Source organism: Pygoscelis adeliae, unplaced genomic scaffold, assembly GCF_000699105.1.
Source record: "Pygoscelis adeliae isolate BGI_AS28 unplaced genomic scaffold, ASM69910v1 Scaffold111, whole genome shotgun sequence".
Classification (NCBI taxonomy): Eukaryota; Metazoa; Chordata; class Aves; order Sphenisciformes; family Spheniscidae; genus Pygoscelis; species Pygoscelis adeliae.
In genome coordinates, this window is record NW_008824542.1 from 3,744,128 (window position 1) to 3,757,590 (window position 13,463).

The 13,463-nt window shown below is 33.5% G+C and overlaps 1 protein-coding gene across 2 annotated transcripts in view; it reads left to right on the forward strand.

Moving 5' to 3' along the window:
• CSMD3 (CUB and Sushi multiple domains 3) overlaps positions 1-13,463 on the forward strand; it is an 803,119-nt gene that overhangs the window by 309,167 nt on the left and 480,489 nt on the right. For both annotated transcript variants that reach the window (XM_009321682.1, XM_009321683.1), the window contains 2 exons: positions 2,196-2,273; positions 7,323-7,410. In XM_009321682.1, coding sequence (XP_009319957.1) covers positions 2,196-2,273; positions 7,323-7,410 — 166 coding nt within the window. The remainder of the gene's footprint in view (positions 1-2,195; positions 2,274-7,322; positions 7,411-13,463) is intronic.

Genomic DNA, 13,463 nt, shown 5'->3' on the forward strand with positions numbered 1-13,463 from the left:
TTGTGTTAAGGATTAAAACCAAAATTTAAAAATACAGTGTTTTGTGGCAACAGATATGTCATGCTCCTGCAAATAATGTATTTCCCAGAACTATTATCAGTGTGTATAGGTTACATTATGATGATACACAAGGAAATTTACATTTTGCCTCTTGAGATAAAATCCTCTATGTATTTAGAAGAAAGTATGGTCTCTTCCATCAGAAGTGTAAAAATATTTATCATTATGTCCTATGTCTATCCTATCAATTGTCTTTCTTAGTAGTATGCTATTTTCTCCTGAATCTTGTTCTGCTCTTGTGCATGGTAATGATTACTTTTATTTAATAACATCGATGGCATTTTGCTACTTTGGTATTTATGCCTCATTTAAGGGTTTCTTTGACTATTTGTTGATTTTGGATAAGAAGTTAACAGATGCTGAAAAATTCTTTGATGGTCTACCATCTATCTTCTCGGGTTAGCTTCTCTTAGACCTAGTTCCTTTAATCTCCTCTGTGTTAATCAGCAGTATTTGCTTGTAGCCAACATGCAACACCTTCTTCAATATAGTTTTTAAATATATCTAATCTATAAAGTTACTTGAGTATGATGTACCTAAATTTAACCTATAGCTAAAATTTAAATTTTTTAGGTCCATTTTTATGTATGGTTCATTGCTCATTGGCAGAATATATTGGAGAAAAGAGGCACTTAGTTTAATGACTGAAAAAAAAAATTCTTGTGCTGTTTTTGCTTTATTCTCTCTTACCTTTTGATATCTGTTAAGTTTTTTTTTTACTCTCTTTTTATTAGTTTTGTTTCAAAAATATGTTGAGGCCACATGGTTTGCCTGGATTAACTGCTTTTATCACAAAGCCAGCCCAAAATAAGGACTTTTACAGCAATAGTTCAGCAGTAGGCTTAGGGGTGAGGTGGGAGCTAACTACCTTCCATATCACACTTTACAAATAACAATTTTCAAGCTAGAAGGAGGACCAGCTGCAGAACCAAGAGCAGAACAGTAGGCTGTATTTCATTTTTTTGTATCCAGATCTCTGTAGTTTCTAAGAAGAAAATTAGCTTGGTATGCTTAATTTAATAGTGCAGTCTGTTTTTTCTATGATGAAAATATTTCTGTTTTGTCTGTGTAATCTAAATACAGATAATAAAATCTTAGTATTTCTGGAATAAAAATTATTCTTCTGTACTAAAGCTAGGAACATAGCTAAGATAAATTTTGAAAACAACTAGCGGAGATACTTTTGGAATGGGGAGGTAATCTGGGTGCCTATAGATCTTGAGAATGTATTCCAATGTGTTACTTATAGAAGGACTTTTTGTCTATTAAAACATTGTGATTTTTTAGCTGTTGCCTTTGTTTTGTCTTTTTCCCAACTGTAATACTGACTTTTAATGTAAATTTTAAAATCTGAAGTAACAGGCAAAATATATTGACAAAAAATATGTTGACATTTCTACTGCTGATTAAACCTTTACAGAATATATGTGGATTAATATATGTCCTGTATTGCTTGGATGCTTATGGAATTCAGATCTGAGCATATATATTGGATTTCAGCATGCTTCCAATAACATGTCATGGACGACTCTTTTTTCCTTTTAAATTCTCTATCACTGGGAAGAATAATTGAATTAAAATTTCACAAAAAATCAGCTGTTTAAAAAATGACGTATCTTTTTTAAAAAGGTTGCTGACTTTTCAGTTGGCAGCTATGGTAGTATTCTGTACTTTTTTCCTTTTTCTTTTTTTTTTTTTTAATGGAGGGAGTGGGGTATAAGCACCACTGTTCTACCGTTTCTTAATATAGAAGAAACATCAGATAAGATTCAACTGTTCAACTGTTTTAGAGCAAACATATCTATTATTTTCATTTTCCAGGTTCCATAAATGTGTGACAATGTTTTACACAACTATATGGTGCGTGGAAATAAACACTTTTGACCATATTTTTTTTCTTGGTTATGTGGGAGAAAAAATAATTTACAAATCTTATTTCTTTCCTTTGTCAGGTGCACAAATTAGTCTCAATACTTGTTTTTGTAAATTGTTTTCCACCAAAGGTACACAATATGAGCTGGTTAGGTATCTGGTACTCTAATTTGTATATACTTCCATGATAAAATTTGTCAAATTAAATGAAATATTTTAGACTGTATTGCCTGATATGTGTTTTTGTTTGTTTTTTTAACTAGTGAAAAAGGCCATAGATTTTAAATCTAGAGGATTTAAATTGTTTCCAGGGAAAGACAACAGCAACAAGTTTTCTATCTGTGAGTGTACTCCTTTTTTGTTACTTTTTTCTAGTGCAAGAGTGAAGTTTGTGCTGTCTGTGTTGTTTGTGTGTTCTCAAAATCGTTTGTGTATTTCTGATGATATAACTGACAAACTGTTTCTCCAGTCTGCATGGTGAATTTTTAAATATGGTTCTAGTCTAAAGGCAGGCTTTCTATAAATGTGGCATTGTAGAATGACGTTATTTTGTCAGTAATTTCACATTAAATTTGCAGTATTTACAAAGAAATAAATATTCAGCCTCCCAGGTGTCAGCTGAAATCTTAGCTGTGAACAGGAGATATGTTATTTTAATTGAAAATTAGTACTAGCAGCAAAAGGCTATACAAACCAAAGCCTATCCTCATTTACAAATGTGCAACCACATATTTTTTTCAAGCAACGAGGTCACTTTCTGAAGTTTTTTGGTTTTTTTTTTTCATTAACTTTCACATTTTGAACTGATTAACTAACTGTAGTTTTAAAAATTCTGGAGGTGCTTAGTGCCTTCAATTTTAATAACAGAAAATAGAAACCGAAAGTGCTTGGCATCTTACAGGACCGAGTCCTGATTAATTCATAAGGAGGAGTCAGGCAACTTTCTAACATAAATTAAACAGATATGACTCTAAATACATTAAAGAGGATATCTTTTGCAAAAGAACATGCCATTTTTATAGAGTTCCTTTTTGGACTAGAACCGCATTTAAAATATTTAGAAGTAATCGGTTAAAATAATGATGGACTAACTGCTTAGCTTATGTCTGCTTATACTACATTTTACTATTCTTCACAAGAGTGAAAGGGCTTGCTTTCAAAGCTCCTTAGGTTGGACCCATTTGCACTAATTTTTTGTTTAAAGTGTCAGTGATGGATTCAGTTTCCAGGATTTTGCAGGGCATATTGGCGTAAGTTTTAATGCATTTTTCAGTTTTAGATTTTAAACTGTCAACATATTAGACATGATGTTTTTATAAAAAGGTGTCTTCAAGCAGCAAGACCCTTTAACATTTACCAAGTAGGAAAAATAAAGCAAAACACACTTCTGTTCAGTTTTTATAATGTAGCATATGGTGATATTCAACTTTTCTGTAAACTGCATCACCTAAATATTTCTGTAAGGCATTTCTGGTTTATTTGAAAACTTTGTATCAAGATGTATAAAAACAAGTATTCTTTTTACGCATATTGGGTGACTGGAAAGTAGAGTGATTATACAATAAGGAATAACAGCAAGATAATTACAGTAGTGTTTATAAGGTACATCACTGAGGACTTTATCTGATGGTCCATCTGTGCTTTTATAGATACAAATGAGAATAGTAGAATGGCTGATAAAATAGATTGTTTCCCTATAAATTTATTTTGCCCAAACCATTAAATATTCCACTATATAAACATTAATAGGAATTGCATATTTATAGTGAAGTACCAGACACTTGTGATAGCTAAAGGTGATTGTTATGAAATTAGTGATGAAATTTATCAATATATTTTTGAAAGTCTTTATATAATTTCATACGTTATGATTTTCTATGTAAAGCTGAAAACTTCTATATCTTGTTTTATTGGTTATGCAGAGTAGATTACCTATATGAGTCAATAATAAGTGAAGGTGAAAACCTTGATGATTGGTACCTTTAGTGATCATAACCTTGTCATAAATATATAACTAAGATTTTATATTGTAATCTAGCATTTGGTTAGCTAGTCGCTTTGGTAGCTGACGAAATTGAAGAGGCAGTATTTCATGAAAGGCCTGAACATAACTTTAGCTGTTGACTTTAGATATTGTGGCCTCAGCTGGATCTGTACTTGCATTACAATGACAGATAGGGTCCTTTAAAAAAAAAGGATAACCATAATTCAACTGTTAGTGAAAATAAGATAAGGATAAGTGAATACCTATTTTACATTATGCCTTCTATTAGCAATATCTTTAGAGATTATCACCTAACCTTTCTCGTGTGTATCTCTTTTCCCTATTTTACTTTTTTTTAATGTATCCAGGTATATAACATTCAATACTAATGCATAGGTGATTTGCACATAGTAAAGCCAGAATAATAATATTTGATATGATATACTTTACTTTGAAACAAGTATGCATCAACTTCATTTTGCAAGTGTTGAGATTAACAGAAAAAAACATTGGGGGACCTATTTCAATCTGGATTAGAACTCTGGAATTTCTTGCTCCCAGGTTCATGACTAGACCATGAATGAATGATTTCCCTAGAGGAGCCTTTAAATTTACTACAGGAAACCCTTTCATTGCTTATTGTCGTATGACTATCTCAGGTGTAAAACAAGCAAACAAACAAACAAACAAACAAACAAACAAAGATAGATAGATAGATAGATAGATAGATAGATAGATAGATAATCTGAGGAACTATATAGAGCTGTATTTCAGTAGACTGAAAAATCAAGCATTATGTCTGGAAAAGTAACGTCAATACAAAAATAATAAAATGTGTATTTATTTTTCTCAAAATACTTAACAGAAATAAGAATGGATTTAAGTTTGTGCTTAAATGCATTTCTGATTTGGGATCAAATCAAAAACTAGTTTAATGACTTCTATTTATAACCTTTTCTTCTTATTTTTTACTGTGGTATATGTCTTTAACTTTGTCACTGTAATTATTTTATTGATTTTCTTTAACATAAGCCTTTATATTTTATTTATGAATATTAATAAACCCATAATTTATTGTTTAAAAATCCATTTCATAGAGTATTTTTAAGAATGGAACTTTATACAGAAGATATCAAAAACAATAGGCTTTTCAAGCTTCCATTTTTGTTAGAAATTGAAGTATATAATAGTTCTTGTACTCTGAAATCCAGTAGAATATTCTTTTTTATATGAATATTCACTCTATTACCTGTGAATGGGGAAATATAGTGTACAAAAATAAAATAATTATTTGAAATATTAAGACATGAATTAAATAGAAATGGTTCTGTTGAAATAATATTTTTATTTTATTTAAAGAATTTCTTCTGTGTGCATAGATATATGGTACAGCCCCAAAATGGCACCATTTTATTTTAATTTCTTTAATATTATTATCAGGCATCATGAATAAGTTTCTAGCTATAGTTTTAACATATGTTTAATGTCAGAAAATTTAACAGACTGTCACAAAAATGGGAAGGTGTCTTTTTCCCTACTCCTTCTCAAGTATACTTCCTTTCCCTTCCTGCATTGCTCAGTGAATCCTGTCTACCCAAAGTTTTAAAGTCTTTTCTATATATACGGACTACTTATGATGATTCTGATTTTCTCACATCTTGATACAGTCTTTGGAACTATATAAAAGCACCCACATATTTCAAAGAGAGAGTTCATTCTAAATGATCATCCAACAAGTTCCTTCTAGATGGCCTTGTGAAATGCAGTTTATGAAATTGTAATTGTCAGAGATATATGTATATTAAAACACTATCAGGAACTTGGGTTTCTATAGCTAATATACTTTCATCACACCTACAAGTACTGGGGGAGGAAAAGACTGAACCTTGGTAATATGAATGGGCTTTAAGGAAGAGCCCTCCTGGCCCAAAAGTCCCCTAAGCATAGAGAAGCAAATGAACAGAGATTGCCTTTGTTTGTTTTTAGAACAACTTTGGACATGGTACAGCTTTTTCAGGGCAGAAGAGGATAAATACTGTGGTTCCAGTTGACAAGGGCTGAACTTGATAGGTTTTTTGAGCAGCATGCTAACCTGAGATGTTTTCCTTTTAACCCTCTGCAACATTTTCATTTGGCCTTTGACTTCCTCAGGGGTACCAAACCTTTTTGTGTGTGTAAGAAGACAAATTTAAAGGAAGGGAAAACCCCCAAGTATTCTGAATGTTATTGTCCTTCATTAAAAGCTGAAATATAATGAACATCCTTTAGAAGTATAGTTGGAAACTACCTTTTTTTATTCGGGTACATCCAATTTACAACGTTAGGTGATTGTATGTAAACTTTCTTTAAAGGAAAGTTGAAATCTAATACTGCAAATCCTTTTTCTAGTTCCTCAGAAATAAAGATGAATAAAGATGAAAATCTCTTTCTGCTTAGTATAAATCTCTTAGTTTCATGTCAACTTGTATTTTTGAAAAAAATATTCTTCTATTGGGCCATGAATTTACCAAGTAATAGCAGACCAACCTCCTTTGCTAATGTTTTTTTAGGAACTGCTACCTCCTGGTTCAATGAACTTCAAAAATTAAATACAAAATTAATATAATTATTTTGGCCAAAAATTATTTTTGTAAGATATACTTTTGCAAGCTGTAAAAAATATGAGAAAGTATATAATACATTGAACAAAAACAAGTGAAGAGGTCGTTGAATATGCTGAGGGCTAGATCGCTACATAAAAATTTCTGGAAAAACACACTGAAAGATTCACAGGAAGTTTCTCTCTGAAGATCCATTTTAGTTTATTGTAAGAAATGCATGCAAATCAAACTGGCATTTTGAGTTTACCTTCAGATCACCATATTTTGGGGATATCTGCATTTTCAACACTGATTAAGGACAATTCTCTCAGCATGAGCCTATGCATTCCAGTTTCATTATAATTCAAGGAGAAAAGGTCAGCTCTTAGTGGAGATGACATTTATTAGATTATGTTCAGAGTAAAATCTTACAGCCCTAAACTTGATGAACAGTCCTTTAAATGTTAATGTTTGTAAAGGAATAGTAATAACATTTCCATATGGGTTCAATAATATTACAAGCAAACAAAATAGGTGATTAGTACAACTTATAAAAAACTTGTGTTATTTTTTGAAGAAAAAAACCAAACCAAACCAAAAAACCAAACCAGAAAATACATGCTTTGCTTATTATAGGGAGGAGAAACTTATGTATTGAAACCAGAGATTATATGGGTGATCATATTCTGTAGAAAATCTGTTTTAAAGGACCTGAAATGCAGATAATGTACTTTTTCATATTTGTTAATTGCTTAACTCAGTATTTCTGTATTATTTTATCTTTTTTTGTTTATTTTGTTTGTTTGTTTGTTTGTTTGTTTTTGCAGTAAATGAGGGAGGTATTAAACAGGCATCCAATTTGTGTCCAGATCCTGGAGAACCAGAAAATGGAAAACGGATAGGCTCAGATTTTAGGTAAAATATAAACCTTACCATTCTATCATTTCTCTAATACTGAACTTGGAAAATGTATATGTTAAAAATGTATTGCTGTTGTTGAGCTACTTTTTCAAACCTGAACTTCTCTGTAAAAAGTGAAATGAAATTCTGTATAAAATTATGTAGTGCAATATAGCCTGTACTTAGTATGCAAAGAAGATAAAATACCTACTTGGAAGAGAGCATATATCTCTGATAATCTGGCAAAAATTGGATTGAAGGTAAGTTAAATAATTTTATCATGTAAATACTGTATTAGATTTACAAATATTGAGCATACGTGTGGTACAGGAGGTTTTTGAGAAGGACAAAGCAAAATTGAATGCAACACAAAAAGAACAATAAAACCTCAAAGAAGAGGTTTCAGATATCATTATAGAAATATTCATTGGAATCTAATAGAAAATATTGTATTTTCTACAGTATGTTTTTCAGGAATCCAGAAGTTTGATATATGCATGTGTATTGCCCTAATAGTCCTCGGAGTGCTTTAGCACTCCTAATACAGACTATTTTTTAATTAATTTTGATACAAACCAAATTGGTAGTGTGTAGTTTTACTGTATTAAAAAACATAAAATCAGAACTAAAAAGTTGTACTTAGTTTCTAGCAAATTCTTACATTTCATTCCTTGCTGGCTTTTTCAAAGTTTCTAGGAAGACTCCAAAGAATCAAAGAATTATACACTGCCAGTGAACTATTCCACCTTTTCTTTATTTAACCTAAACTCAAATTTTAGCGCACTTTCCTCCTCCATTCTCAGATATCTTTCAAATTCCTTATCTTGTAAGAAAAAAAAAAGTTTGCAATACTTTTTCAAAACATTCTATGTTTTTTTCTCAGTGAACATATATGACTCCTACTGTCAGTAACAGCAGTGGTTGATGTATTGTATGAGTAGAGAGACCCATATATAATCACTTCTTGAAAATGATTTGAATTAATTTTAATCTCTTATCTATCTGAGTTTCTGAATTGTTTCCTTTTCAATTGTTGAACATTCATTTCATCACATACTAAAAAGGATTAAACATACATACATATTATTAAATATTTCATACATAGACAAATTTTTGACTGTATTAAAAGAATAAATCTAAAGCTATGTTCTTGCTTTACGTCATATGCTGATTTCACATTATCATCATGTTTACAAATCCCTTCAAAACACCTAAATGAAGAAAGAGAAAAGGAAGAAATAATAGGGGGGAGATTGGTCATTTTTAAATTAATTGGTTTTATTACATTGTTTTGTTCGAAAGACATATTTTATTTATCACACAGCACACTTCCTAACATTTGAAGATAATAAGTGTTAGAGTAATCTGGGACACGAGCAAAGATTTTATGAAATTATTTTACTTCATTCTTTTACATAACTTCTTGTACTTTTTTTTTGCTTTGTTTTGTGTTTTCTCCCTGTAATCAAGCAGAACATAGGACTGACAATGACATCCCAAGTAAATGTACTAGCTGGCAGTTAGTTAGTTATTATAATTTCTCAGTCAGTTATTATAGTCTCTCTATTTCTCTAGTTTTGAGAAAAGAAAAAGTTCAATGTGCATCAGGGAAAGCTTTATAACTAATTTTGTATGGAATGTCATTTCTGACATTACCTGACAAAAAATGATTTCCCGATATTTTCAGAGAAATAAAAATAAATGAACTGTATTTCTTAACTGTCATGCTTTCTAGAATCTTTACTTAGGCCAGTGTTTTGTATTTTAACCTCAGAAATACAGATTGGTAGACAAAGCCTTTGACAGAGAATCTGCAAGTCCTTTTCTAGTGTTGCCTCTGCAAGTGACCCCTGAAAGACCTACCTGCAAGATCATTCTAGTTAAACTTATGAGAGGGGCAGTACATTGAAGGAGATATGATGATGATCATGCCCTCACCTTTCTTTTTAGGCCAAACTATTAGGATATAATTTAACATTATTTTTCACTATACACTGTGATGATGTGACTGTCAAGCTTTCCTATTTCAAAGGAATTTATGAGAAAATGAAAGAAGGCATTCAAATTACTGAAGAACAGAATACAAGATATGCAAGATATCAAAATCAATATATTTTCTTTTGAAGTGTTTTTTTTCCCCTAATTTCTCACTAAACTCAATGTATTGGGTTTGTGTGGCAAGGTTTTGGTAGCGGGGGGGCTACAGGGTTGGCTTCTATGAGGAGCTGCCAGAAGCTTCCCCTATGTCCGATAAAGCCAATGCTAGCCAGCTCCAAGTCAGACCTGCTGCTGGCCAAAGCCGAGCCAATCAGCGATGGTGGTAGCGCCTCTGTGATGACATATTTAAGAAGGGGAAAAAGTTGCTGCGCAGCAGCAATTGCAGCCGGAGAGAGGAATGAGAATATGTGAAAGAAACACATATGTGTCTGCAGACACCAAGGTCAGTGAAGAAGGAGGGGGAGGAGGTGCTCCAGGCACCAGAGCAGAGATTCCCCTGCAGCCCATGGTGAAGCAGGCTGTCTCCCTGCAACCCGTGGAGGTGAATGGTGGAGCAGATATCCACCTGCAGCCCGTGGAGGACCCCACACCGGAGCAGGTGGATGCCCGAAGGAGGCTGTGACCCTGTGGGAAGCCCACACTGGAGCAGGCTCCTAGCAGGACCTGTGGACCCATGAAGAGAAGAGCTTATGCTGGAGCAGGTTTGATGGCAGGACTTGCGATGCCGTGGGGGACCCACACTGGAGCAATCTGTTCCTGAAGGACTACACCCTGTGGAAAGGACCCACACTGGAGCAGTTTCTGAAGAACTATAGCCCGTGGGAAGGACCCATGTTGGAGAAGTTCATGGAGGACTGTCTTCTGTGGGAGGAACCCCATGCTGGAGCAGGGGAAGAGTGTGAGGAGTCCTCCCCCTGAGGAGGAAGAAGCAGCAGAAGCAACGTGTGATGAACTGACCACAACCCCACATTCCCCATCCCCCTACGCCACTGGGGGGAAAGAGGTAGAGGAAATCAGGAGTAAAGTTAAGCCCAGGAAGAAGGGAGAGGTGGGGGGAAGTCATTTTAAGATTTGGTTTTATTTCTTATTATCCTTCTCTAATTTGATTGGTAATAAATTAAACTTATTTCCCCAAGTCGAGTCTGTTTTGCCCATGACAGTAATTGGTGAGTGATCTCTCCCTGTCCTTATCTCGACCCACGAGCCATTTGTTATATTTTTCTCTCCCCTGTCCAATTGAGGAAGGGGAGTGATAGAGGAGCTTTGGTGGATACCTGGCATCCAGCCAGGGTCAATCTGCCACGCTCAGTGATTTTTTTTTTCTTTTTGAAAAAAATCCCCAAATTACCTGTGGGGGAAGATCAGCTTTTCTATCAACTCCATGAATGTGCTATTTAATCATAGAATCATAGAATCATAGAATCATTAAGGTTGGAAGAGACCTCCAAGATCATCGAGTCCAACCATCAACCCAACAACACCATGCCCACTAAACCATGTCCCTAAATAATGCTTATATGTATAGCATAATGATAAATCCAACCCCATCATAATCAAAAAGAATAAATAACTAGGACATTTCAAATGTATGTAAGTGAAAGAACATGGCTTACACATACAATATCTACTGGAAGTGAAAAATGTGAAAGTGAAAAGATGTGTTCAGTTTAATGACATTTTTGGTGAACAGAAAAAGTAAATAAGCTTTTGATCAAAACAAAATAAACAGAAGATGTAACAGATACATTATTATGCTCTTGGTTTTATGCGTTGTAGTTTTGGGGGGCAGGGATGTTTATTTTGGTGAGGAAGTATTTTTCACATTCCACCAAAGAACGTATTTTCAGATCAAACTGAACTCAATTTTTTGTATTGATCCTTATTTTGATCACTTCTTGACATTAGTATGGAACGGACCTTTTTACAACATTAAAAAAATGAAAAAAACCACAAAAACCCAACAAACTAGTACTTAACTGATCTTCTTTCTGTTGAGGGCAGATTCTAGGAACAGTCTAAAATCCTGCTGATTTTAAGGGCAGCCTACTTGCTTCCTGGTTTCTCTCACAGGTTAGATTGTAGAGTGGTAATAGTTTCAGAAAGCACAGGCTTCTCAATGGCTTCATTGCCACCTCAAATTTATGCTTGAAAGCTGTCCTCGAACTAATTCCTTTCAACTAAATATTTGAATTTTCATGGTTCAGTTTCTTTAAGATAAAAACAATCTGGTCTGGAAAGTCTTCTCCAGATAAATCCCATCTAGTGCAGCATCTCCTTAATAGGCAGATCTATTCTGAGTGTAGCTCTCAGAAACAACCTAGAAAGGACTAGTTTAATTTCAAAAGATTGAGTCTTTCCACTATTTTGTGGTAGCCTCTCTTTATAATGCAAAAACATTTTATTTGGAAATAGTGTGAGAACACACACATACGTGCACAATTTCTAGCCACTTTATTGACAGGCCTTGAAAAAGGGAACAATTATTCTTTTGGTTGTATTCATCTTATACATATTAGGGATAAATAAGGTGGTTTCCTATCTAAGGCTTAAGGTTTTTGGACTTAAAGGTTTTTGGAATGTGAATGGTGAAATTTGTACTTGTAAAGAACAGGACTGTTGAATGTTAGTAACACATATGTCATTTATCTCAAGTTGTACACTTGATACATTGAAAAGAGGTCTTACAAGGAACAAAAGCAAACTAAAAATTTTCAGCAGACTGAATAAAATTCCTTTTTAAATTAACCTGTTTTCAATTCTTGCCATTATCATAACGGTTGCTCAATTGCTTCATAAGCTTCCAAAGTAAGAATGCTACTAATTCTTTAAAATAAATAAGACATTGAAAGAAAATTCTTACATTTAGTTAAAGAAGTACAGTACTATGGATAATCTTTTCCAGGTTGTCTTATACCTGACACAGAGAAAAATAGCACACTTTTCCTTTTCAGTTCTTGAAGTCATTCTCTCTATAATGTGGGAAATAGCTTTACTTCAAGCTTGCATTTTTTTTCCCCTTCTGATAAGGAAATGAAAATCCCAATTACAATACCTTAATGTTAAAATACAGTATTTTGAAGAAGGGTTTAGATCTATCGTTACTGAGATCAATCAAAATTTAGTTTCAGTACAATTTAATCTATTTTTGAGAAGAGCATGCTCTTGTCACTTCTCTTTAGCTTTCTTCAAATGTGAAGGTATAGGTTTGGAAGCATTTTATTGCAGTTTCACTCCTGTTCTGATTATAAACACTACCTGCCCTCTCAGCACATTCATATGTTCTTACATGGTTCTTACACATACTTAGAAAATCAGCAATGCAAGCTCTAAGACAAGCTGCAGCATTTCATGACATTCTTTGGGACCTGACCCTCCATGTTCACCCTTTTGGATATTTTTTTCTAATGTGAAAATTCCCCGTGGCTATATTTTGAAGTTTTAAAGGCTTTGTTTCTGATGCTAGATGCCTATTTGAGCATAACAGGCCTTTGCAGGTTGAAATAAAGTCAAGAAGACTTACTAATAGCTGCCAACTTTTCCTGTACTGAAAAAGGTACAAATCAATAGTGATATCCTATCATTATTAAGTGATATCCTCAGACCTCTTCCAACCTCTTTGCAAAAGTGCCAGTTTTAGAGAGTTGTAAAGGAGCCTTAAATAATTTATTTAGATAAATGAAGAACTATGCCAGTACAGAGACTTTGCTTACAGAGATTTACAAACCAAAATTTTTAAAAATCCGTAACATAGCAAAGGCTGGAAAATGGGATAGAGATCTATGGCATACATCTGAGGAGGGTCAGATAATTCCATGACTTAGAAGGTCACACAGGAACGCTGATATAACATAGACTTTTGGGGAGTTACTCCATGTTTAATCTTAAAATACCCAGAGAACTGCATGCACGGTGTGGCCAAAGTCTTGTAAGCCATGTATACGTATAAAATAATTTACCAAGGCAAATGCAGTTAGGAAAGCTTCTGAGATCCTTTGAGGGGTTATACATTAAGAAAAAGTTTAAATAAAGACCTGATGCTGAGATCTGGTAGCTAATATTCTATACAAAAA